The 27,373-nt window shown below is 53.8% G+C and overlaps 1 protein-coding gene across 2 annotated transcripts in view; it reads right to left on the bottom strand.

Annotated features, from left to right (window-relative positions):
* ARHGAP8 (Rho GTPase activating protein 8) overlaps positions 1-27,373 on the bottom strand; it is a 48,697-nt gene that overhangs the window by 10,872 nt on the left and 10,452 nt on the right. For both annotated transcript variants that reach the window (XM_081822617.1, XM_081822618.1), the window contains exons 4-7: positions 24,062-24,193; positions 20,202-20,288; positions 17,202-17,300; positions 15,949-16,059 (exon numbers count right to left, since the gene is read on the bottom strand). In XM_081822617.1, the coding sequence (XP_081678743.1) occupies positions 15,949-16,059; positions 17,202-17,300; positions 20,202-20,288; positions 24,062-24,193 (429 nt within the window). The remainder of the gene's footprint in view (positions 1-15,948; positions 16,060-17,201; positions 17,301-20,201; positions 20,289-24,061; positions 24,194-27,373) is intronic.

Below are 27,373 nucleotides of genomic sequence, written 5' to 3'. Positions count from 1 at the left end.
AAGCCTACTCTGCCTGATATTAATACAGCCACTCCAGCCTTCTTTTGGTTGGTGGCTGTATGGCATATATTTTTCCATCCTTTTACCTTTGTTTTTAAAAGGTTTATTTTTTTCAGTGAGAGAGAGAGAGCATGCATGAAGTGGGGAGGGACAGAGGAAGAGGGAGAGAGAAGCCCAAGCAGACTCCACAGTGAGTGGGAAGTCCGACATGGGGCTCAGTCTCACAACCCTGAGATCAGATCTGAGCCGAAACCAGGAGTCAGATGCCCAACCAACTGTGCCATCCAGGCGCCCCTCCATCCTTTTACTTGTAACTTGTAGTCTTCTAACCTTTTATCATTTTATTTTATTTTATTTTAAAGATTTTATTTATTTATTTGACAGAGACAGACACAGTGAGAGAGGAACACAAGCAGGGGGAGTGGGAGAGGGAGAGTCCTGGGATCATGACCTGAGCTGAAGGCAGATGCTTAACAACTGAGACACCCAGGAGCCCCTATATTTCATTTTTTAAAAAGATTTTACTTATTTGAGGGAGAAAGAGAGAGAACACGAGTGGGGGGAGGGGCAGAGGGACAAGCAGACTCCCTGCTGAACAAGGAGCCTGATGGGGGGGCTCAATCCCAGGACCCTGATTTCATGACCTGAGCCAAAGTCAGATGCTTAACTGACTGAACCACCCACGCAACCCTCATTTTATATTTTAAACATCAGTAAGATCTTCCTTTTTAAAAAAATCCAGGGGCGCTTGGGTGGCTCAGTCATTAAGCGTCCGCCTTTGGCTCAGGTCATGATCCCAGGGTCCTGGTATAGAGCTCTACATCAGGCTCCCTGCTCAGCAGGAAGCTTGCTTCTCCCTCTCCCACTCCCCCTGCTTGTGTTCCCTCTCACGCTGTATCTCTGTCAAATAAATAAAATCTTTAAAAAAAAATAAAAATATGAAAAATAAAAAATCCAAACTGAGAATCTCTGCCACTTACATTTAATGTAATTATCAATTTGGCTAGGTTTAAATCTACCATCTTGCTATTTGTTCTTTATTCATTTCCCCTCTTTTCTTGACTTTGTTTTGCTGATTATTTTTTAGGATTCCATTTATCTCCTTATTAATAGATTAGTTGTATGTCTTTATTTGTAGTGGGCCTAGTTTTCCAATATACATATTTAATATAGTACAGTCTATCTTCAAGTAATATTAACACTACTTTACTTACAGTGTAGGAACCTCACCACTGTATACTTCCACTTCTCAACCACATCTTTTGTGTTAATGTCATACATTATACAGTATTCCAACATGGTATTTATTTTCTATTTACTCACATATTTACCATTTCCAAAACTCTTCATTCCTCTGTGAGGATCTTAATTTCCATTTGACATTATTTTTCTTTTGTCTGACACACGTCCCTTAACATTTCTATCAGGTAGGTGTGCTGGAGATAAATCCTCTCAACTTTAGTTTATCTGAGAAAGCTTTTACTTTGCATTCATTTTTGAAAGGTTTTTGCTGGGTATGTAATTTTAGTTCAGAAAAAAAATTTTTTTAAAGATGAGAACTTTTAATATTTGAAAAAGATATTGCTCCACTGCCATCTGACTTGCATCTTTCCAAGAGAAATCTGCTGTCACTCTTCTGTGGGTACAGTCTTTTTTTCCTCTACTTTTAAGATTTGCTCTGTCACTGGTTTTAAGCGATTTGATTATGATGTGCCTTGGTGTCATTTTCTTCATGTTCCTTATGCTTGTGGTTCATTGAGCTCTTAGGACCTGTGGGTTTATAGTTTTCATCAAATTTAGAAAAATGTCCTTCAAATATTTGTCATCTTCTTTCTTATACATATCCTACACTATAATATTATTTTTTAAAAGACTTTTGGAATATTTTAATTCACACGTTTTAATTCATTATGTAATAATAATATCACAATCTATTTTACAAATTAAATGTATGACTATATATGAAATATTTAATGGGAGGACAAAACTAAACATAGGTCAGGAAAATGAATTTTTCCAACACCAGGTGCCAAAGGAAGACATGTTGCCTGCAGAGCCCAAGGAGGAGTCAGGGGAGGCTACAGGAACAGCATCGGCTTGTGCCCCTTGTGTTCGTTCCTTGTGTTTGCCACAGGTTGGTCTTTTCTTTTTCTTTGTGTTTCATTTTGGATCATTTGTATGGCTGTGTCTTCAAGTTCACTAATCTTTTTCTACTCTGATGCCTAATCTTCTATTAACCCCATCCAGTGTGTTTTTCATATTAAAAATTGTGTTTTTCATCTCTAGAAGTTTCACTTGGATTCTTTTTAAGATATCTCAGCATGTTCATGTTTTCTTCTACCTTCTTGAACATACAGACCATATCTGTAATAGCGGTTTTAATGCTCTTATCTCCTAATCCCTTCAGCTCTGTCACTTCTGTATGTGATGGTTAATTTTGCATATCAACCTGACTGGGCCAAGGGGTGCCCAGCTATTTGGTTAAACATTATTCTGGAAGTGTCTATGAGGGTACTTTTGGATGGGATTAACATTTGTACTGGTGGGCTGAGTAAAGCAGATTGCCCTCCCTAAGCAGGTGGCCCTCATCCAATCAGTTGAAGGTCTGGAGAGAACAAAAGGCCAAGTAAGGGAGAATTCAGTCTCTCTGCCTATCTCTGAACTGGGACATCAATTTTCTCCTGCTCTGGGAGTCTCAGACTGGCATTACCCCCATTGGCTCTCCTGGGTCTCCAGATTACCAAGTGCAGATATTGGGACTTCTCGGCCTCCGTAACCACACGAGCCAATCCCTTATAATAAATATCTTATTGGTTCTATTTCTCTAGAGAACCTATACTAATATTCTGGGTCTGTTTCTACTGATCGGTTTTTCTCCTAGTTACAAAACATGCTTCCCTGTTCCCACATTGTACTTTTTCTTTGGGAATTTTATGTTGTTGGTTGCTGGATTTTTTTTGTATTCCTCTGAATGGAGATGAACTTTGTGTGTCTTGCTTTAAGTTATCTGGGAACAGGTAGATCCTTTCAAGGATTGCTTTTAAGTTTGCAAGGGAGGCTCCAGAGCAGGGGTCAGCCTAGGGCTACTGTAACTCCACTACTAAGATGGAAACTTCACCCAGTGCTTTGGGTACTGAAGTCTTTAGCTGGGAGAACACTTGCCATTCTCGGCCCTGTGTGAGCTCTGATAGTTTGGGGGCCTAGTACTTTCCAGTGGTGCTTTTAATTTCCTTTCATATATAAACAGTTTAAACACTCAGCCAAAGACTAGAGGGTACCTTCTGTAGATGTCCAGAGTTCTCTTTGCAGCTCCCTCCTCCCTGGAACTGTCCCCCAATGTCACCCACCTAAAGCCCCCCCAACTCTGAACTCTGTGACCTCACTTCTGCAAGAACACTGACTCTGTCTGGCCTCTCCCTGCTCTGCAGCCTGGAAATGCTCTCCAGGCAGTAGGCTGGGGCAATCCCGGGGCCTGTGGCTCTTCTCTCAGGGATCACAGTCCTGTGCTGCGTGTTGCCCAATGTCTGAAAATGCCTGTCTTCATCGTGTGCTTCTCTAGTTTCAGGGAGGACAGTAAATTTGTTCTGTGACTCAATCATGGCAAGAAGCAGACATCACCCATTTATTGTTGAAGGGTTTCTGGAGGCGGAGAGGTGGCCTCATGCCTGGCTACAGTCCGTGGTACCCTCCAACCTTCCCTGGCTCTCATTCTGCTCCATCAACAAGTAAGACCCTTGGGGAAATGGGGACAGGAATGGGGCAAGTATATCTACCCCTCCAATTCTAACACACAAATATGCCTCTTCCCCTGGCTCCCCAAGAACAGCCCAAAGTTCAGCAATCGCCAGCTCTTTTGGAAAAGTCAGTCACCTCACAATTACATTACTCCTTGCTATTTGCTTGCATATACACTGTTTCATTTGATTCCAACAGGGTGGAATGAGACAACCTAGGCTGTTATTACCCCTGCTTCACAGATAACAAATGAGGTGTTTCTGTCCATACCCCACAGCTGGCCACAGAAGGGGCCGGATGCACAGTCAGCTTTCTCTGATTCCTGTTACCAAAATGCAGGTTAAAATGTAGCCACTGGCATATGGTTTCATTATAACGGAACCCAAGGCTGGAAGGAAGCAAATAACCAAATAACCAAAACCTGTGTCGAGGATTGAAGGTATACTAGTTGATCTTCCTGGCCTCACCAGAGCTAAACTCCACGTGAAAATTTGGACTGAAGCAACCTTAGGATGTTTCCTTCCTCTTTTGCCACAAGAGTTCTCCCAGGTGCCACTGACTTCCCTGAAGCTTAGCGAGCCCTGAGGTTCCCTGTCCCCGCCCCCCCCCCCACCCAGTGGCCCTGAGGATGCCGGTCCAGGCCCCTCCTGCCAACACCAGCTCTCCTTCCTCCAGCTAAAGACACATCTGTGCTTACCACGTCACACACTGACTCAACCCTGGTCCCAGAGCTGCAGTGGGTGTTCGGGTTGGGGACTCTTTCTTCACCATCGGCCACCCCCACCTGGTGGGCGGGCCTGGGGATCCCCTCAGGGAAGGCAGTGAGCACAGGGGAGGGTGTCCTCCAGGAGATGAGGGAGGGTCTGACAGGGAGGTGTCCACTCCCCTCGGAGCCCCTATGTTCCAGGGCAAGAGGGGCCAGCTCTGGCACGTGGTGGCGACCCACAGCGTCAGACTCTAAGGATGCACATGACCTTTCTGGAAGGGGGAGCCAACAGTGTGTGCCCCAAACCTTAAAAACGGCCACATTCTCTGATGCTGGAAATCCACCCCCTCCTAGGAATTCATCCCAAGGAAATGATTCCAGATGCGTGTGCAAGGCCTGAGTCAGCCTCAGTCTCTTCACACGCAGTGTCCACAACAGGACGTGTGACGTGGTAACAGTAGATACTCAGGGCGATAATGGGAAGAGCAGATTTCCAGGGTATTCTCGACAGAGAACGCTGGCTGGGCACCACGGTGGGGCAAGCGAGTGTTTGCAGCTAAGTCTTCCCCCCCCGCCGCCTTGCCAGGCCTTCCTGCAGGACGGCCACCACCCTGCCTCACTGACGGTGGCTTGGCCACCTGACCTGCTCCGGGCTGGCAGCAGGCGTGATGTTTACCACCTCCAAGGAGAAGCTCTGAACGGGACTGTTGTAGCTTGGCTTGGGCATGCTCGCTCCCCTCCTCCAGCAGGACAGCAGCCTGTCCCCGAGAGCCCGCCCTCTCAGCCTGGCGTCAGGAACAGAAGACACACGGAGCTGAGCCGAGCTGCCACCTACATGCACGCCTACACAACCTGAGCAAGAATAAACACTTGTCATCAGAACCCGCCTGAGGCTGGGACTGTTACGCGGCACACCCTAGCGAGAGCTGACGAATACACAAGGGAAGAAAGACCGCACGCTCCCAGGGAGCTCAGAGTGCAGTACTGTAGAGGAAGTATTTCAGGGACACCTTGAGGAAGACGATGGATTTGGACACATGGAGACGGGACACACGGGGAACACAGGGAACATGCACGAAGGTGAGAAAGCAGAGGCTGTTTTGAGAAACGGCTGGAACTCAGGTGGGGAAACTGAGGCCCTGAGCGTTTAAGCTATTGGACCAAATGAGTGCAGGGCCAGGATTCGAACCCAGACCGGCAGGCTCCAGAATCCAGGCTCTCAGCACAACACCAGAACTGTAACATAACAAAAGTCACAGATGAACGGGAAGGAAGAGTGTGGTTGGCGATCATCCGCTAATGGCGGGCGCACTTAGCTCCGAGGAGGAGGGTCACCACCGAGATGCACGGGCAGCCGAACAGAAGCCGAAGGCGTGGGCTCCGGCGTCTGACCTCCTGAGACCGAATCCTGGCTCTCCCGCCACAGCCAGGAGACCCAGACACACCACTCAACCTGCCTGTGTCCCGAGCCTCGATTTCCTCTTCTGTTAAATGGGGTGACCGTCGTGGCCGCCTGCCAGGGTGGCTGAGTTAGCACCAGCAAAGCCCTTAGGACAGGCCCTGGTACCCCAAAACCTTTCAGGAGATGTGACTTACAGAACAAATGATGTCACATGATCCAAAGACTCAACAACCGTAAAAGGAAGAATTAAACTAAAACTCACCTCACACCCTTGGCCGTGGATGCTTAGCGGGATGCTGCGGTAAATGCACATAAATTCTTGTCGCCTTCAGACTCCTTTCCTGCTAAGACCCTGGCACACTCACCCACGAGCAGGCGGGCTTCCTCTTGTCCTCTCTCGGGGCCAGAAACCGCAGCTGGGACCCCCCGAGAGGCAGTCCCCCGCTGATCAGGCCCGCACAGCCTTGCAGCCTGGCACGCACTCTCGCGGGGCACGTGGCACTGCTGTGCATCTCACCTTGGATGCTGCAGGCACACGGAGACTCACCACAGATGCTCATCTCTCCCACATCTCAGGCCTCCTGCTGGCCCACAGCCTGCCCTCCGCTCAGCACACCCTCCTTCCCCGCTCCAGGCTCAGGCCAAAGTCCTCCTCCTCTGAGGGCTCCTCTCTGCAGGGCGCGGCTCCCCATCCATCATTCCCTCAGTGCTGTGTGTGGACCCCACGACGCCTACAGCCTTCTACTCTGAGTCACCGTTGTTGACAATCCTTGTCAGAGCACCTCACCCACGGTACCAAGAATGCTGACAATGGCTGACCGCCAAAGGTCCTGTACTGTGCAGACATGGCCCAAGTGCCCAAAATGTATTAACTCACTGAATCTTCGGGACAGTTCTGGAAGTTTCCATAATAAACCCCATTTACAGACAAGGAAACTGAGGCTCAGAGGGTTCATGGAACCTGCCCGTGGCCACATGTGTGGAGAATCATCAGTGGCCACTGTGGACGTCTGTGTCCTAACACCTGGGAGCTGTGAATGTGCTCCCTTCCACGGCACAAGGGACTCTGCAGGTGACAAGTGGGGAGATCATCCCAGACTGTCCGGCAGGCTCGAAAGAAGCTCACAGGAGGCAAGAGGGCCAGACTCAGAGAGGAGACAGACGACAGAAGCAAAGGTCAGAGCAAAGCACTTTGAGGTGGGGGACAGAGCCATGAGCCAAGAAACCAGGAAAGGAAGCTCTTTTGACCAAGAGAATATGGCAGAAGCAACTGTCTCGTTTCCAGGCCCCGGCCTGAAGACTCTGGCGGTTTCCACTTGTCTCAGGAATCCCCTGCCAGAAGCCGTGAGCTGCCCCATGAAAAGGGCGGCCACCTCGAGGATGTCCTGAGGGGCGGCCGTGTCCCAGCTGAGCCCAGCCTTCCGGCCACCCCTGCCAGGTGCCAGGACATGAGGCAGCACTTCGGACCCCGGACCCCCTGGAGCCGCCGGGCCACGCTGGACACCACCGAGTGAGCTCTGCCAGCCCCGCATGGAGCAGACCTGCCCGGCTGAGCCCCACCTGAACGCCGGCCCGCAGAAATCACGCCACAGAACAAAACGGTTGCGGTCTGAAGCTGCTAAGTGCTGGGGGGCCTGGGATGCACAACGGGGAACCGTCGTCAGGAGTGCACAGCCAGAACTCAGAGCCCCGAGTCTGAGCCCACAGCCCCTGCTCCCGTATCTTCCCCATTTAGTTTCCATCGTGATTTCAAGAGCCCAAGTCAGAGGCCGGACGTGGATGCTGGCAGAGGCCCCTTGCGCGGCTCGAGCTCCTGCAGCCCTGCGGTGGCGGAGCCGGCGGCGAGGTCCGGCCCAGCTCAAACCGGCCACCAGCGTTCTGCAGCGACTCATCAGATGGATGTACCACCTATGCTGCTCTTCCTTGTGCTCCAAGATTTGCAGAGGAGGCCTAAACACGTGGCCCCGCAAACAACGGTAAAACTGCACCAACAGTGCCAACGGGCCCTGACGGAGGTCGCTGCCTTTGTGAGTCCTGTCGCCACAGGAACGTGGGCGGACCCTCCTCACCCATCCCCGACTTGGCTCCCTGTGTCCCTCTGGGGTAGAGTCCAGGCGGTCCCCTCTGCACCCCCGGGGCAGGAGGAACGTGGTGGACGGGACGGGTGGCTCTTTTCCTCCTCCTGCTTCCTTTGGGAGCCAGACAGAGTGGTATGAGCTTTGGCCCTGCCCTGAAGAGGTGGGTGGCCCTAGGCCAATCTCTTAGCCTCCCCAGCCTCTGTTTCCCCAAATGGAAAGCAGAGATGCTGGCACCGTCCCTCCAGGGAGCTGCACACAGTCAATGCCAAGGGACGTGGAAGGCTTTGTTGAGCTCTGAGTCAAATGTACTAACAATTAAAATCACTGGACCGCCAGGGGCCGGGTGACTTCCCAGGCCAGATACGGGTGGCCCGTTTCAGGTGAAGACGTGGGCTCAGGACGCTGCAGTGACTGGCCCAAGGTCTCCCAGCTCGAAAGCCTGGGTCTGTTCATTCCAAAGCCCGCACTAGTTAACATTTCGGGGAGGGGGTCCCCCTGAGACCTGCAAAATAGGCCAGACAGTGATGAGCTACCCAAAGACCCCCTTGCCTATAGCTTAGCCCATGTTTCCTTTTTCAAAAGCAGGCTGCCAGGGCGGGAAGGGGCCTGTGACATCATGAGAAACTGAGGAAGTGGAGGGGTTTGCTCAAAGTTGCGTCCCCAGCCAAGCATGCCTCCTCAGCCGTGCATGCAAGGCTCACTGCCTCCTGCTGGCCCTTTCGTGGTGAGCAGCAGAACCAGCTCCTGGCATTCCATCATTGCTCTCGACGGTGCAGAAACCCACGCTGTGGATATCTCCTCCCTCCCCATCCCCACTCGCTGGCTTGGAGAGAGGCTTGCTCAGCCCACTGAGTCAGGGCAGAGAATGACCTCTGCCCTGGGAGCTCTGGATAAAAGGTGCTTCCTGGCTGGGTGGGGGTGCCCAGGGAAGCAGCAAATCCTGTCCTACCACGGCCCCCTCCGTGCATCCGCATGTGTGTGGGCCTGGGCCAGTCTCCACAAGGAGGCACAGACTATTAAACCCACACCGTGAACTAAAGTTCCGAGGCGCACACTGGTCGCAGGGGGGTCTCAGAGGCAGAGTGCTATTCCCGGGTCAGCAGCCTGCGCTCCCGGCCGGCCGGCCGCCCCAGAGAGCACTGGGGATTCTCGCACATAATTCTTGCGTGTAGCCCCTCCCCTTGGGAGACATGCCTAGAGTAATTCAGAGCAGGTTTCTTTCCTGGTTTTGTATGCAAGGAATGCACAAATGAGGAGACAGTGTAGCTTTTTAGAAACAGTAGGGACAGGGAGGGGGAGGTCCCAGGTGCCGGGAGAACTGGGGAGCGCACGCGGACACCCCAGGAACCACAGTGTGCGGAGGACCGACGTGCACCAGCGTGCCCGCACGCTGCCAGGCCTGCTGGCCTCATCACTGTGCCCCCATTGGGACAGAAGACAAAGCAGACTCAGAGAGACAAATTATTTTATCTGAAGTCAGACGGCCTAGGGTTCAAATCAAAATTTGACTCCCGAGCTCTTGTCCCTGCAGCAGACCACAGCCTTGCCCTCTGGGTGGGGGGTTTGGTGGGGTTAACTCACCTCTGCAGCACTGGCCTCTTAGGGAGGCGAATGAAGAACTGGAAAGTGTTGTACCATGAGCGAGACCAGTCCCCCAGACTCTAATGGGGTGGGGGTTTCTAGCAAGTCAGGCTGACCCACGTGACTGAGAACCAAAGCCCAAGGACGCCCGTTCCCCACCCCACAGGCCATTCCCAAAGAGCAGCATCTTCTGCTGCTCTCCAGACAGCCCCGCAGTGCAGGAGACCAAAGACGAGTGTACCCGGGCATGCAGGGAAAGAGAAGGGGAAGCCCAACACCCCTTTCCTTGTTAAAGCGGGTCCTGGCTCAGCTGAAACCTTCTTTTTTTTTTTTTTAAGATTTTATTTATTTATTTGACAGAGAGAGACAGAGTGAGAGAGGGAACATAAGCAGGGGGAGTGGGAGAGGGAGAAGCAGGCTTCCCGCCGAGCAGGGAGCCCGATGTAGGGCTCAATCCCAGGACCCCGGGATCATGACCTGAGCCGAAGGCAGACGCTTAACGACTGAGCCACCCAGGCGCCCCTCAGCTGAAACCTGCTCTGGGAGACACACAGCTGGAAAAGCCACGCAATCCTCTCACTAACGAAGAGCCCAAGGGGACCTCTGAATCTGTCACCCCCAGATCCCACTTCCTGCAGATATGAGAGGAGGAGGAGAGGTGGGGGCGGGGGGACACCCCCACGTCTCCCACGAGTCTGAAACTCCCACAACCCCTGTGCAGGAAAGATTTGCTCTGATCACGCACAAACTCTTGCAAAAAACAGAAGGGCCATGAAGCTAAGTCAAAGACATCACAATATAAAATGACTACAGACCAGTTTTTCTTCGGAACATAGACACCAAATCATCCAAAAAATACTAGCAAAGCAAATCGAGCTTTGTGTTAAAAGATGATCTACCACGAACACGTGTGATTTATCCCAGAATACAAGGCTGGTTTAACATAAAAATCAAGCAGTGTCATCACCATATTAATAAAGGACAAAACCTATGTGATCATCTCAATAAAGGCAAAAAAAGCATAGGACACAAGCTCACGTCCCTTCATAGAAAAAAGAAAAACAAGACCCAACCACTCGACAAACTAGGAATGTTAGGGCTTTTCCTCCACTGGATAAAGGGCATCTCTGAAAAACCCACAGCTAATATCACATTTAATGGTGAAAAACTCAGCCACTTCCCAATAAGAACAGGAAAAGACAAGGATGTGCACTCTCCCCACTACCCCCCAACACTGGAGGGTCTGATCAGGTGTGATCAGGCAAGAAAAGGAAATAAAAGGCATCCGGGATAGACAGGAAGAAGTAAAACTATATTTACAAATGATACGATCTTGGATATAGAAAATACCCAAAAAATTCATAAAACATCTATTGGAACTAATAACTGATGTTAGGCGGCAGGATACATGGTCAGCATACAAAAATCAACTATTTCTATACACTAGCAGTGAACAATCCCAAAAATGAAAACACGAAATAATTTCATTTACAATAGCATCGCAAAGAACAAAATACTTAACTGAATTTAACAAAAAAGTGCAAAACACGGAGACTGAAAACTATAAAACCTCACTGAAAGAAACAGAAAAGATCTACCTGCATGGAAAGATATCCTGGGTTCATCAACTGGATATTGTGGTATTGGGAAGACGGCCGTGCTCCCCAAACGGATCTGCAGAGACAGCACGATCCCTGTTGAGATCCCAGCTGCCTTTTTACAGAAATCGACAAGCTGATTCTAAAATTAATATGGAAATGCAAGAGACCCCAAAGAGCCAAAACCATCCTGAAAAAGAAGAACAAAGTCGGAAGACTCACACTTCCCGATTTCAGAACTTAGTACCAAGCCACAGTAATAAAGATAGTGTGGCGGGCGCCTGGGTGGCTCAGTCGGTTAAGCGTCTGCCTTCGGCTCAGGTCATGATCCCAGGGTCCTGGGATCGAGCCCCGCCTCGGGCTCCCTGCTCAGCGGGAAGCCTGCTTCTCCCTCTGACCCTCTCCCCTCTCATGCTGTTTCTCACTCACTCGCTCTCTAAAAAATAAATAAAATCTTTAAAAAATAATAATAATAAAAAAATAAAGTGTGGCATTGACATAGGCCGATGGAAGAGAATCAAGAGTCCAGAGATAAACCCTCACGTTTATGTGCAATCGTTTTTTGACAAGGGAGCCAAGGCAATTCGGTAGCGGAGAGAATGGTCAACAGATGGTCCTAAGTCTGTGTGGAGTCATCAGGGAAGGTTTCCTGGAGGAGGGGACAATGAAGGAGAAATGAGAGCAGGCAAGCTGGGCAGCGGGGACTCGTTCACATGGTCTCCACACCTTCTTGTGAAGCTCCCCTGGGCCTGGAGGTGAGGAGGGCATGGTTTTTTGTTTTAACGATTTTATTTATTTGACAGAGACACAGCGAGAGAGGGAACACAAGCAGGGGGAGTGGGAGAGGGAGAAGCAGGCTTCCCACTGAGCAGGGAGCCCGATGCGGGGCTTGACGCCAGGACCCTGGGATCATGACCTGAGCCGAAGGCAGACGCCCAACGACTGAGCCACCCAGGTGCCCCAGGAGGGCATGGTTTTAAGTCCACTTACAGGGAAAGAAACTGGGGTGAGTTACATCATTGGCTTGACTTCCCAAAGCTGGGACCTGCATCCCCTCCCTTACCCCTCCCGAAGGAGGCCCTTATTTACCTGCCCTCTTTCCACTACCCTACAGCTGCCCAGATGGAGCTGTATGAAATGCACAGGGGCATTTCTCCCTCTTCAGGGATGGCAAAGAGCAAAGATATCTTGACTCTCTGACTCCCCCTTAATATATTAACTTAATTAGTTTGTTCTAAGGTGATAGCTTTCTGTTGTGTACTTCTGAACTTAACTCACCAAATTAACATCTGCGAATAGGATTTGGTTATGAATTTTAATGACTTCCATTCATTCACAGTCCAAACAAATTACATATTTGGTGCTCTATTTAATATGTTTATTGCCATTTTATTGTAGTCATTTGCAATAAAACAGCATAAAATATTAATTTAAAGAGGCAATCCCATGGATTATCTCTCAAAGTGGCACACACAGAATGTTCTTCAAAGGCTGTACAATGATACTCATCATTCCCTAAAGATATAATGAACTGGGGGCGCCTGGCCGGCTTGGTCAGTAGAGCAGATGACTCTTGATCTTGGGGTCGTGAGTTCAAGCCCCACACTGGGCATAAAAAAAGAAAAAAAAAATACAATGAACTGATTTTTACAGTTACAAATGGCCCCGGAACAGAAATGAACCAAGGCCTTTTATAAAGGACATTTTTATGGGCGCCTGGGTGGCTCAGTGGGTTGAAGTGTCTGCCTTCGGCTCAGGTCATGGTCTCAGGGTCCTGGGATCGAGCCCCACGTCGGGCTCCCTGCTCAGTGGGGAACCTGCTTCTCCCTCTCCTGCTCCCCCTGCTTGTATGCTCTTTCTCTCTCTCTGTCAAATAAATAAATAAAATCCTTAAAAAAAAAAAAAAGGACATTTCTAATATCCTTCTTCGATCTGCTAACGGAGAGCTCTGGGGGTCAAATGCTCTGTGAACACAATCTGGAAGGCATCTGTTCAAGACAGAAGGCCAAGGGTGTTTCCCCCACTCTGTACTCGGGTAGTTGGCTCTAGAAATCCATGAGCTAGGTGTGTTCTGTTTTTTCATTTTTAAAGTATTATTGGACAGTACGGAGGCAGAAGTGGTTCTGAACACAAGACAGGCAAGCTGAAAGGCACTGCTGGGGTCGTCCGGCTAAGGGATTGATAACAGAAGCACACGGGGCCTCAGGCACGGCCACCGAGGACCTGTCATCAGCCAGCACACCCCAAGGGCAGCACCAGCGCTGACCCACAGGCCAGGCCGAAAGCACAGAGCAGACAATAGAAGACTCAGAAACCCACCTGGGCCCCTCGTCTGAGAGCTGAGCTTCTCACCAGCACCCCCAAGACCCCCCCACCCCCGTAGTCACTGCAGGTGCATCTCCAGCTGCCTTCCCCGGCGGGCCTCAAGGCTGCTGGGGTCACACCCACAGGCAGGAGTGGGTCACACCAGCACATTTTCACAGTGTGTAAAGAAGGGAAATTTGGTACATTTTTGTTCCAGATCTATTCGGGAACACCGTATTTGAACAGACGCTGCGTTCACGAAGTGCTTCCAAAGCGGCTCTTCAAGGGGACACCACTTGTGTATGTGTCCGGGTGGGGAGGCAGGGGTCTACAGCCGCACTGTCCTGCAGGCTGGCCGGGGCCATTTAAATTCACATCCGTTAACATGAAATAAAGTTAGAAATTCGTGCCTGCGCTGCACCAGCCACATTTCGAGAGCTCGACAGCACGATGGGCAGTGCAGACCAGCAGACCACGTTTATCATCGCAGAACGTTCTGGAAAACAGGGCCCACCTTTAGCTGCTGGGACACACCCAAGGTACGGACTCCCACCTCCTTAACCACCTCCTGACCGTGTGCCAGCTCGCCCTCAGCTCCACCCCCAGCCCCCGGCCCCTCCCAGCCAGCCCCCATCAGGTGCTCTGGGAACCAGGTTTCGGCACACCTCCCTCCCCCACATACTTCTCCCTGCCGGTCTCAGCTTCCTATGCCCGCTGTAACTAATTACTACAGACTCCATAGTTCAAAACAGCAGGAGCTTACGATCCTACACTTCTGGAGGTGTCAGAGGCTAAAAAGGGTCAACGGGGCTGTGTTTTTTACAGAGGCTCTAGGGGAGAATCCATTCCTTACCTTTTCCAGCTCCTCGGGGCCACGGGCATTCCCTGATGTCACTCCAACCTCTGCGTCCTGCTTCTGTCCTCAAGCCTCCTCTCTGACTTTGACCCTTGTTATGACACTAAGCCCACCCGGATAATCCACGCTCTTTCCCTCCCCATCCCAAGATCCCTCACTGAATCACATCTGCCAAGTCTCCTTCACTATGTAAGGTGACATGATCACAGGGACACTGACATCCCTGGGGGCCATTATTCTTCCTGTCACACACTGCCCTCCTTCACTCTAGGCCAGGAAGAAAGAGGGGGTCCCCAGCATCTGTCTCCCCTGTAGCCCCACAGCCCCTACAAGAGGACAATGAAGAGTCCCCATACCCAGATGGCTCAGGAGAGGCAAGTGACAAGTCCGAGGTGGCAGGTGGGCATCCCCCAATGCCCTCACCAGGACACCGTCCAGAGTCTCAATGCTCAAGCTTTCAAATTGTATCAAGTCCCACCAAGGAAGGGTCTTAAAGGTCATCAGATCTGGGTGTAGGAAAACAAACTGCATGCAAGCTTCCAACAAGAAATGAGTCTCTTACGTGGGACTGAGCAAACCGCTATCTGGGACCCACCACCACCCTCCAGACCCTGGTTTTCCGCACATTGTGTGGACCAGACCCAGCTGCCCCACGTGGCTGTCAGATAAAACATCTCCTTTGTCTGGCCTACAGCCAGCAGCAGAGAACACCAGGATGGACAAGGTGCTCATGGACAAGCAGTAGAAACACCTGGGGAGGCTCCCCACGGCAGCCTGCTCGGATGGGCTGGTGAGGCAGGAGGGCCCTGTATTCAGCCTAGAGCATCAGGGAAGCCTTCCTGGAGGAGGTGCCACTGAATGAGTCTCAAAAGAAATGAAATTGGCCCAGAATCCTTTACAAGGAAATGTTAAAGTTCACACCATCCAACTCATTCACTCTAGAAATAAGTTAACAAGCTGAGATGGGGAGTGAGTTCAAGGTCATGTGGCTAATAAGGGGTGAGATCAGTCAGGAAGGATAGGACATGCTGTGATATGAACGGTCCCCAATCCAACAGCTGGACCTGACGGAAGTTCATTTCTCAGTCCTGCTCCGCGTCCGGTGTGGGCGTCCACAGGAGGCACACTGTGGTCAGCTGGTGAGGCAGGCGGGCATCTCCACCCAGCCGCTGTCACCACAAGGCAGACCGTGAGCTGGCTCCCAAAACCCCCTCCCGATGGGACCTGCCTCTTGGCCGCCCCTGCCTCACTGGCCAAAGCAAAGCACATGGCCGTGCTTTGCTTCGAGGCTGGTGGCACCCATTCTGCCGTGGCTTGAGTCCTGTCTGCCGCTGGGTCCCCTGCACACGGGTGAGAACCCCAGGGACCCGGTCCCCTGCCCGCCGCTGGGTCCCCTGCACACGGGTGAGAACCCCAGGGACCCGGTCCCCTGCCCGCCGCTGGGTCCCCTGCACACGGGTGAGAACCCCAGGGACCCGGTCCCCTGCCTGCCGCTGGGTCCCCTGCACATGGGCACATAGACACATACGGAATCAGTGCTCCCGCCTCCAGGAAAAGCACCTGTTTCAGGTTCTCCGCAGGGGTAAGGGGGACTGCTGGAGACAAAGGTCTGGGCACAGCCTCCCTGGGACATGAGCGTCCCATGGTCCCCCAGAGGAAACCAGCAGTCCACATCCCGGCTCACTTACTACTGCAGACTGACACCAAACTGCTGGGTAGGCAGAGGGGGCCGTGGTGGCGGTGTCTTGGCGGGAGAGGGCGACCTGCCCTTGTGCAGCTTCTGGAGCTTCTCATCATACCTGCAGACACAGCAGAAGCACGGCTCTCACCTTGCAGGGGAGGAGCCTCGGGCCGCGGGGACCAGACGCCCCACGAACATCTATAGGACACCCTCGTCTCGTCCTTCTGGGCCCACATGCCACACCACCATCCCACACACATGCACACACACACACTCTCCCCCACTACCATGGTGTTCACACAAAAGGCAGAGAGGATAATCCAACCCCAGCAAATGTCCAATCTCTCCTGCCAACGCTTGGCCAACATTTCACCCACGTGTCTGCACAAAGGCTTCCCTCTGCTGGAAGCACCCTTCCCCACCTCTTGACCCAGCCACCTGTCCCCTGGAAACTCACTTCTTCCTGATATTCCCTTGTCACCAGTCCCCTCCCCAGCTATTGTCACCGACTTGAGGCCCCCCCACCACCTGGAAGCACCCCGGGGGCAGGGTCACTCCCCACATGGTTCTGTGTGCCCAGCTTCTGGCGCGCGACTCGGCGCCCAGGAGAGCTCAACATCTCCCCTGCCCCTGCAAGCCTGCCCACCTCCCTGCAGCGCGGGAAGGGCCCTGCTCCCTCCAAGGAGCCCCCAGAGAGGGAGATGCAAAGGGCCGGGGGTCCAAGACCTGCCCTTGCGTGGCTGTGGGGCCAGCCGGCTGCACGCCTTCCTCTGCACCCCACGGGAGAGACTGTGGAGCGCGGATCCCCGCTGCCATATAAACTCAAGTAGCGAATAGGCTTTCGAATAGGCTTTCAGCAAAAGCCACCAGGTGGGCTGGCTTCCAGAGCACCTGCAACGCGCCTGAGAACATTCATTCCGTATACGGCGTTATCCACACGCCCGAGAAACTCCCCTGACCCTCTGCTCCCAAACACGGTAAACTCCAAGGCGGCGAACAGCAGTTACCACGATGGCTTAATATTTTTAAATCAGTTTGCCATGGGGGGAGGGAAGAGCCCCGCGTCTGTGTGCACAGCCTGCGGCAGGCTCAGCTCCCTGAGTCAGCACTTAGCATCCTTGCTGACGCCGCACGTCTTGGGGCCAGATCTGCGGGGCGCACGTTTGGAGGCGCAGCCTTCCACGCTAATAACGGGATGGGCTGAGGCCCATGGCATCCCCTGGGGTGTTTCCACCCCTCTCGGGACGGGGTCCGACTCACCGCAGAACCTCCGGGGGGACGATCAGCTGGTCGTACTTGAGGTGTTCGCGGAGCTCACTCAAGTAGTTGAAATAGATGACTTTTTTCCCAAACTTATGACTGAAAAAGCAGAAGCAGGAGAATAAAAATGAGGAGATGGAGAGGCCGTGCCGGGGGCGGGGCGGGGCGGGGGCCGGGGCTGCGGGGAAGGCGACACAGGCGCTTCTCATGTAAGAAACCATTAAGTGCTGACACCAGTCGAAACCCGAACATAATAGAAGCAGCGCACGTCTGCAGATCTTGTGCTTTCATAAGAACTCGGATGCACCAAACACTCGGGAGAGTCTCATCTGCATAAAAATAAAGATCTGCCTCCAGTCTGAATCTGCCACGAATCTGCACGTACGGGAGACAGTGGGGAGGGGCCCGGAGGACTTGCGGTTTCTGGCACTGGGGTGCCTTCCCGCTGGGGCACCCCCTCTCTGTGAGGGTCACACAAGGCGCTGCCTGCTTTCTCTCCAGGACGGTGTCACTCAGGAGGCCAGCCTGGAGCGAGCACCGTGGACACCAGCGCTGGCCCAATCCGCGCCCCCCGCCTCTCAGGGCCTCAGTCTCCCCCTCGGAAACGGGTTCTCCCTCTGAGCGAGACTGTCTGGGAAAACGTCCGCTGTCCCACACCCGGTACCCACCACCTGGGACCGCTGCTACCAACGAGCCCACTCCCTGAGCTGCAGAGCGGGGACAAGAACAGGATCCAGCGGGTGAGGAGTCACACGCCCGGCCCCGCACCTGCTCCTGGTAAGCGATCACCGCCTGCCTAGCTCCTCGTCGTGGCTCTACTGGAGGGTCGCTGGCACCCACAGAGTGGGACGGATTTCACGGGCACGATGTGGGGAGTTGGGACACATGCATACGCCATGATGCCATCACCACCGTCATGGGAACAAGCCGATCCATCGTCTCAAGAGCGTCCCTCGCATCCCCTTGCTTTGTGTGTGTGGTTAGAACACTCAACACGAGATGTACCCTCTGAACAAATTTTCAAGGGCACGACACTGTGTCGTCAACCGCAGGCTCCAGGCTGGCTGTCGGGCAGACCTCTCGAACCTCTTCCCTGGTGTCTCACGGAAGCCGAGCTGTTTTATCACGAGCCCGCCTGGAGCTGAAGCCCGCGGGAGGCCCAGCCGCGTGCACTGGCTCCCCCTAGTGGGTGAGCGGCAATCAGGCCAGGTGCCCGGACCCCTAGCCACCTGCCCTCAGGGGCAGAGGGGGCCTGGCCATTCCGCATGCATGGCCGGCCTGCGGGGGGACACAGGTGTCAGCTTCTGAGCTGCAGGGAGGCCTCTGGTGCCAGCCCCCTGCCCATGTAGGAGCACGCTCCAATGTTTGCTGTGTTTCTTCTGCCTGACCCCCTCTGGCTGACCAGACACTTACTTGCTGGTCACCGGGCTCTGGAGGGCCGATGCAAGCCGGGCCCTGCTTCCTGCCCCTCATGCCCCGGAAAGGCCTCAGGGCAGTGCATCCCGGGGACGGCAATGCAGGTGTGTGAGCAATCCCCAGGCCCCACCCCCAGAGGGTCAGAGTCAGAGGTAAGGGGCCAGGCCCGCGGACATTCCTGTTCATTCTCGGGCATTGGGGAGCCTCTGCACTTGTTCTCTTCACTTCCAAATGAGGACTCTGGGGCTCAGAGAGGTCACACAGCTGCCTGAGGCCACACAGCCAACAGGCAGCAGAGCCCAGTCCAGACTCCAGGGTCTCCAACCCTGATTCCCGAGGTTCTCTCCTGGCACCTGTTTATGGCCATGCCTGAGGCAGGATAAGTGGCAGAACCACACGGGCTTGAGCTAGAATCCCAGCTGAGCCGTGACTTAACCTCTCCGAGCACCAACCTCCTCTCCTTTGGAAGAGGGAGAATACAGCTGACCTCACGGGATCGTTTTGGGGTGCTGTGCACCTAAGGTGTATAAGAAATTGTGATAAATTAATCACAAAAGGGTAGTAAACAATTTTTTAAAACGATGTTAGCAGCAAACACTGAGTATCTGCTAGGGCCAGGCAGGCCTTGTTAGAACACTCTGGGTGTACAAGGCAACGAACTGTGGCAACGACAAAATGAGTGCGGCGACACTGGGGAAACCAAGGCAGAGGGAGGCTGTATCTGCTGCCGGGAGGACTGGGTGATCAGAGGCGGGGCAAAGACAAGCCCGAGCTCCCAACCCACCACAGCATCTGGGCTGCCGCACGACGGGGGGGATGATTATTTCCCCGAGGACTCAGAGAGGTTTCTAGAACTCTGAGAGCTTTGCTAAGGTGAACGACAGCGCCAATGAGCAGAAGAACATCCGAACTGTCTTCTCGGGCAGTTGCGTCACCGGCACTGGCTTCCGCACAATGTCAAGTACAGCACCAGCAGGCTGGTCCTGGCTAAGCAACAGAACAGACGGACAAAATCCCAGCTTCCTAACAGGAATGTGTCTGCGGCGGCAGGACGGGCAAGCCGTGGGAAAACTGGCGGGCAATTCTCCTACGACGAAAGGAACTCTAGCCACAGAAGTCTCTCCCTGCGTTAAACGGGAGCAGACTCAGGTCTGCTATTCCAGAAATTCTCCAAGCAGAGCCTGCAGATCTGGGAGCCGCATCCGACCACCCTGGCAGGGCCACGCGGGCCACACTCTCTAGAATGAGTGCTGGTCTGAGTTTTGTGAGTCCTTGCAGTGAACCACCAAACCTGAGGTGGTCTTTGAGACCCCCGACACAGGTGCATAAAGTGGCCAGGGTGGGATTTAAAAATACCAGGTGCAAAGCTCACCAGTATCGTGAGCTGGTGTTCCTATTCAGGACTTTCAGGACCGTCAGCCCCATGCCCGCCATAGCCACGGGGTGGGCGGCGTACCCCAGACACATGGGTGCCCCAGAGATGAGACCTCCACAAAGCCACATAGGGAGAGCCATCCCCCCGCCCTAAGCCCGCGGGATGGAGCCTCCCGCCCCAGTGAGGTTCTTGCTGAGAATGCCACATACCTGATGAGGGGTTTGAAGATGGTCCACAGGACCTTGATGAAGTTGGTGGGGTGCACAATGTACAGAGCCTTCAAATTCTTTTTGTACCTAAGGAGGCAAGCGTGAGATGACTTCAGAGCAACAAGCCCTACACCCTAAGGTGAGCAACCACAAAGCCTTAACCATGAGCTTAAGACAACAGGGCCAATTTAAGAACACTGAACCAAAAGCTGAGGGGGAAAATCAGGACCTCTTGTCTGCCACCGCCGACTTCACAGTTTGCACCCACACCACGGGGTATGGGGCACCCACTTAAAAAATGGGGTGCTACTTGGCTTGCTTGCTCCCCTCATTCCAGAATAATTCAGTCCAAGGCCATGAGGCTGAGCCAAGGAGGTTGGCACCACCCCCGGGGTGGAGACAGCGAGGGCGGGCAGGGTGTCCGTGGCCCGGCCGGGCGTCGTCTGAGGGGAGGAGGGACGTCCGCACAAGCCAGCGTGCGGTCAGCCAGGGGGACGCTGGCCAGCTCTTATCCACTCACAAGAGCCGACTGACTGTCAGAATTTCAGGCGTTTGGGGAACCAGTTGTGAAAAACATATTAAATAATATAAACACATAATTAAGTAAATCGTATTAAGCACCAAGGTAATAAATATTCAAAACTCATCACTTGCTCATTATTTTACTCCTTCCTATGCCCTTGACACTACTTGTCTGCTGCATCTGAATAAGGGAAGTCCATACCGAGTGTCCCCCCGATCTGCGTCCAGTGGCGTCATGCTGGTAGCTTGAAGCTGGCCACAGGGGCAGGAGACCCACCCATGTCACAAGCCAGCCTCCCCAACCCCCTGAGAGCTGGTCATCACACGTGGACCAGGGTGCCTCCTGGCCCGACCTGGGAGTAGGGGGGGCGGGCAGGGGAGGGGCAGAGCCAGGGGAGGTGAGCTGGAGCCGCTGGGTGTGTGAGCAGGGCTTCCTCACGGGGATGCACCGGGACGGGAAGGGGGTGCGCAGTGGCGGGGTGGTCCGAGAGGGTAACACGACCAATGAGATCAGTCAGATGCTGGGCGACGGAGAGGTAAGCACATCAGCAGGGTTCTCGCTGCCAGAGGGGAGGGGGACAGATGCAGAGGGAGAGAACACCAGAGCGAGCCCTGAGCTGCAGGGAATGGCTGTAGGCATCGGGGGTGAGATTCCCCGGCAGAAACGGACAAGTGTGGAAACACCCCAACTGTCCATGCATAGGGCCTGGGAGCCAGTCACCCCAAAAGCAACAAGCACACTACTTCCAGACCCTGGCCCCTGGACAGCACCCGCACTGAAAGGAACCAGGGCTCCTAGACAAACAGCAGACCCCAGGGCGGGCGGAGAACAATGTAAGGTGTGCCTGAAGCCCCTGCTTGTGTGAGATTCTGTAGGGGCAGTGCTCAGCGTGACAGGACACATCTGAGGGTCACAGGAGCCAGGCTGGAAGGGCACCCACCTGGCCGCATTTGAATCTGAACATTAAAAACATAGTCGTGGATTAGAACCCATTGAATGAAACAGGAAATCGCAAGTCCATATTGATATAAATAAGCCGGAAGTGTAAGCTCTTCCTTACGGTAAATTGCCAATAGTTCCAAGCACCATTTGGCCCCCATCAGAGTTCTCACTGGGCCGAGAACGAGCAATGGAGGCAAAGGCTAGGACATGACACTCTGATGAGGAGCAAGTATCTACAAAGTATCTCCCAAGGAAATACTAACTAATTACAAAAAGAAAGGCTCTCAATGCAGAGAGGGGGAGCTGCAGTGACTTGTGGGTGGTCCTGGGTTCCAGAGCACTGTTGCCACCGAGTCCATCCTGATGTGGAGGTGGCTTCCCGGAAGGGGGTAACAACACTCGTGCGTGGACTGGTTCTCCCTTAAAAGGAGCAACCTGGCAGAACAGTCTGGAGAACCAGGAGTCAACAGCCAAGAGGAAAAGAATGCAGGAAACCCACCAGGGTGCAGCGAGAGCAGGCAGAAACTCTTGTGGTACAAATCTCACCAAACTGGATCTGGAGCTCCGCTTGCATACCCCTGGTGATGGGGAACTCACTACCCCCAGGAGACACTCCACTGCTGGTTTTGATGCCTAGAATGTGTCCTTTATGATTCAATCGAGCCAAGGTCTATAATCCTACCCCCACCTCCTGGTCCACCTTTGTGGGAAGTAGGAGACAAGTTTGCCTCCTTCCTTTTGATAATTTATCTGTATCGGCTCAACACAGGGGACATATGCATCTCCTCCTATTAGCCTGAGCTTCTGGAAAAGGCCACTTTGAACATGTCATTCATATTGCCTCCTAAACCAGGGCTGGCGTCCTTAGCACACCCCCAGCCCTTTGCCACCTCCCTCCACGATTCCCCAGGCAAATCCCCCAGTCCAGCCCTCCCCCAGCAGAACCTCAGGCCACCTTACTCTTTCTCGGGTCAGCCACCTAGCAACACCCTGCCCATCCCTTCCAGGGGCTGCTCAGAGGCCGCCTCCTCCATCTGGCCTCTCTGACCGCCCCAGCTGGAACGCTGGCACCCACCCCTGGCCCCACCTGGCTGCTCCACCTTCCCTCACGCAGGGGATACAGAGGTGGGTCAGGGGGTTGCAGCCGAGCACAGGGGGACAAACACGCTGTTCTGCAGACACACTATGTGCTCAGGGACAGTGACGCCGCGGGGGAGGGGCTGTTGATTCTCCAGGGACAACCCAGGAAAGCTTCACGGAAGAGGGGCCGGAGCTGGGGCCTGGCTGCCTCCATCTCGCCTGGTACTTACGGTGTCAGGTAAATGACCGCAAAGTGCGGCAACAATCCCTTCCCTATAGGACACAGGACAGAAAGCCAAGAAACTCCTCCGAAGAGTCTATGGACCCAAAAGACAGGAGGGCAGGCTCTGAGAAATCAGGCACTCCCGGCCACCATCCCACCTACTCAAAGGTCTGATAGGAAGATTTCCACCAGAGGTATGAAGGGCCTTTGAGAAGGGACACCCAGAGGATTCCAGGATATCCACACAAGGCCAGATAGGGCAGCCTATTAGCCAAATACACTACAAAGTCGATTGTTATGCACGACGTCACTCAAGAAAACATCTACCAGCTCCACGCTATCTGCAAGAGGTGCGGTGCGTCAGGTGGGACAGGGAGACAGGGTCTCAGGTGGGGCCCCAGCCCTGCCACAGAGCAGGTGAGGGACACAGGGAGAGACACCTGCCCTCTGGGGCCTGTGTGTCCTCACCTGTCCAGCACGCTGCCCACCTCTCCGACAGAGACACCAGAAAGCCCCTTGTACACTGTAAAGTGTGGAGACACTATGAGGGGCATCTGGAAGACAGCTGCGTGGTCGTACTCCTTTGCCACATTTCTAGACCAGGGTCAGTGACCTAGGGTACACAGGCCACATCTGGCCGGCCACCAACTTTTGCACAGCCCAAAAGCCGAGAAGGGCTCTCCGTTGTTAAGGGTTGGAGAAAAAAATTAAGAGAGTAACAGTTCAGGATATGTGAAAATGACATGAAATTCACATCCCGGCGTCCATAAATCAAGTTTGACTAGAGCCCGGTCCCACCGGTGTGTTTATTATCTGCAGCTGCTCTTGCGCTACGCGGCAGAACGAGAGTTTCAACAGAAATCTGAGGGCCCGCGAAGCCGAAGTATGGACTGTCTGGTCGCCCCTGCCCTGGATGACGAGGCTGGCCAGAGCCCCTGCCCGAAGGCAGGTGACCCCACCCACCCCAAGCTCCTTCAGCCTAGCTCCCCGCCTCCCGCGGCACAGTCGCGACCCCTCCTCTCACCCGAGCTCCCCACCACTCAGTGCGATCCTGGGTCCCTCTCCACCCCCCCAGGGCTCGAGCGCACACACCTCCTGTCAAACTCCTTGTAGGTGCTCTGCAGCCAGCCCAGGGACGGCTTGTTCCGGCTGTTCAGCCCGTGGTGGAAGTAGACAACGGTGTAATCACTCTCCACGTACTGGTCCAGCATGTGCTTCAAATACCTGGGCACAAAGCACAGACTTGGCTTCGAAAATCACCCTGTCACTGTCACCGAAACCAAGGATGCTTTCCCCAGAACAGAAGCCGTGGTTGTCCAGTGGGTGCCAGCCCCACCAGGTCACAGGGGGACCCACCCAGGGCCCGTGGGGACCCACCTGCAAGGGGGCCCCGTCCTCGTTTGTTAGAGGAGGCTCAGAGAGGTTGAGCCCTGAAGGTCACGGTCACCCAGCTAGCAAGCGGATGTGACAGGCCAAAAAATGGTCCAGAAGAGACATCCACATCAAATCTCGGGAGCCCGTGAATGTGACCTTATTCGGAAAAGGGTCTTTGCAGGTGTGACTAAGGCAAGGCTGTCGCAAGTGGGTGTTTCTCCTAGATGATCCAGGCGGGCGTTAAACATACCACCTGTGTCCCAACAGGACAGAAAAAAAGGGAAATCACAGAAGGGGGTTGTGTCTGAGAAGAGAGAGGCAGAGCGGAGAGTGACGGGGCGCCCGGCTCCTGCCAACACCTTGGGTTCGGCCTTCTGGCTGTGAGAATAAATGCACTGTTTCACACCACCCAACTGCAGTGATGAGTTAGTAGCAGCCGGCGGGAAGTAAGAGAGGCCACGCTGGGATGCGAACCCAGGACAGACCCCGAGCCATTCTGCTGCATCTCTAGGAGCACGCAATTCCTTCCTTCCTGATTTAGCTCTGAGCGTTTTTTCTCGTGAACATAAAGCAGAGTCCTGACTCTGCCCTGCTTCTGTCACATGACCACACGCCGCAGTATGAGTCCCGCAAAGCTCCACGATCCCCTCCAGCCCTAGGCCTCGTCCAGCCACCCGCAGGAGGACAGCTCCAACATCCCTCGTCATTTTGGCAGGGGCCGCCGACATCGAGCAGGTCAGACCGGGCTGCCCGAGGCATCACCTAAAGCACATCTCATCCTTAATTCAGCCCGGCTCCCGTGACCCCGTGGCAGGGAGTAGGCCTGCTTTCGCTGTGTGCCCTGCCAAGGCAGCCTGCCGGGAGCTCTGGGTCCAATGGGTGTGGGCCGGGTGCTCCTGGGGACAAGCGTCCGCAGCACAGCTCCAGGAGAAACACCCAGCAGCCCCTGCCTGTCTGCAAGTGCTCAGCGGCTCAGGACACCGAGGGGGGATCTTTATCTTGCACAAAAGGATGTCAGCTTCTCCTCTGCTCGTCTGACTATAAGCATCATCAGAGCGCCCTCGGCCCAAAGCACTGACTCTCTGAACAGCAGGCTTTGCACGAATTTTCTCACTTAATCCCCACCACAGCCCTGGAGGCAGGCACTATAGGCCCATTTTACAGAGCAGTCAACTGAGGCCAGCCGAGGAGAACCAGGAAGGGGTAGAGCCGCGATGTGAATGGAGCAGTCCACTCTCTTGCCCACGCTGTCCTGCCCCCAGAGAGCCACGCACTCTCACCTGTCGTCTCTGATGTATAAACCCAAGGCAAAGCTGACCTGATGTGTCCAAGGTTTGGGCTTATCTGTTGGGGAAGCAGGCCCAGCGCCCAGACACTCTCCAGCGCACTTGCTCAAACACCCTTTGGACTAATCCACCGGGGAATTCTTCACTAAGGCCATCCTTCTGTCCCCCTCGCAGACAGAAGCCAGGCTCAGATCTGTAAGTCCACAGAGCACCCGCACTGCCAGGAACGCCTCAATCCTGCATGGATGGTCTCCTTTGCATTTCTCAACTCTTGGGAGGGGAGACCAGGGGAACATCTCCGGTCAGCTCACTTATCCACACTGGACACCTGGACACTTCCGGTCCAAGCAGGCACCCTTCCCCCGGCCCAGCGCGCTCCCTGGTTCTTCCCGCGAGCAAGCCGAGCTCTCTCCCTGTCCGGGTACATCTGGCACTCGGCGTGCTCAGCGCAGGAAGTCATTAACTAAATTACTGGTTGAGCTTCAAAGACACGGACTTATTTCTTCACCCACTGCAAAAATAGGAGCGCACATCTGGCCACAAGAAAGCTACTGCTTGGACAGGGAGAGGGAGGATGGTGTGTGCGGTGGCAATATTTTCCATGGAAACATGGAAAAGACTCCATCTTGGCGCTCTTCCTAGCAAGGCCAAGAAGCCCACAGGGCACCTTTGAGGAAATTAGAAAAAGGTGCTCCTTTCTCTAGATAGACACCCTCCAGCATTGGGTGAGAGCAGCGGCAGCTGGATGGCAGCCCATCATTGTGTTACCCTTGTGCAGTCAACAACCTACACAACTGTTCACAGAGGCTGTGCTGACCACTTCCTTCTGGTAGTGAAGGTTTCTGAGGCAGGCACATGAAAAAACACAATGTACCCGTTATTGTCAGAGGTAGTTTTGTTTTTATTTTTTTTTTGGATTGAGGTGAAATTCGTAACATAACATTAACCATTTTAAAATGAACAATTCAGTGGCATTGAGCATATCCACCATGTTGTGCAACCACCACCTCCATCCAGCTCCCAAGCATTCTCATGACCCAAAAGAAAGCCCATAGCCATGAACGATTACCCTGCCTCCTGCAACCTCCTGCTTTCTGTCGGGGATCCTTCTGTCTTTACAAGGAAACAAATCCTGAACACCTCCTGGCCCAGCAGTGTACCTTCAGGGACATTTGACCCGCAGGTCATGGGTTTGTGATGCCGCAGAAGGAATAATCTGGCAAGGGACCCGTGTTAACCTTGCAGGACCCCAGATAGGAGCTCTCCCTTACCCGGCACCCCTCTCTCTGTGTGCCCCGCATGTGCGAGCATGCTGGAAGGAGGCCAGCACCACCCAGGAGCGCCAGCTCGCTGCCCGGGGTGACCTCATGGACTCCATGGCAGATCTTGCCACCCAGCAGCAGTGTGGGCTAAAGACTCCTGAGCCCCTGTGGCCAGCAGGGTTCCTGCTGCCACCCTGTATTTCCCACTGCTGTCAGAAGATCCTTTAACGGACCAGATTGGAGGCTTGGGTCAAGAGGATTCTCACAAACCACCCCCCAAAGGCTCTCAAGTGCTTCTGGGACCCGCTCATGCTTTCATGAGAGCTGGGGGCTCCGGGCACGGCCACTGTGCACTATGCCGTGGGTGGAGAAGTGGGTCGGCCGGAACGGTCAGAACCGGGAACGGGAGCAGTGCTGGGACTGCGGTCAGGACGCACCGACCCGCCCAGCACCTCTCACGAGGCGCAGGCTCCCACCAGGAA

Source organism: Leptonychotes weddellii, chromosome 5 (genome assembly GCF_054177405.1).
Source record: "Leptonychotes weddellii isolate Sample4059 chromosome 5, ASM5417740v2, whole genome shotgun sequence".
Classification (NCBI taxonomy): Eukaryota; Metazoa; Chordata; class Mammalia; order Carnivora; family Phocidae; genus Leptonychotes; species Leptonychotes weddellii.
This window is presented reverse-complemented; position numbering and strand designations above follow the sequence as displayed.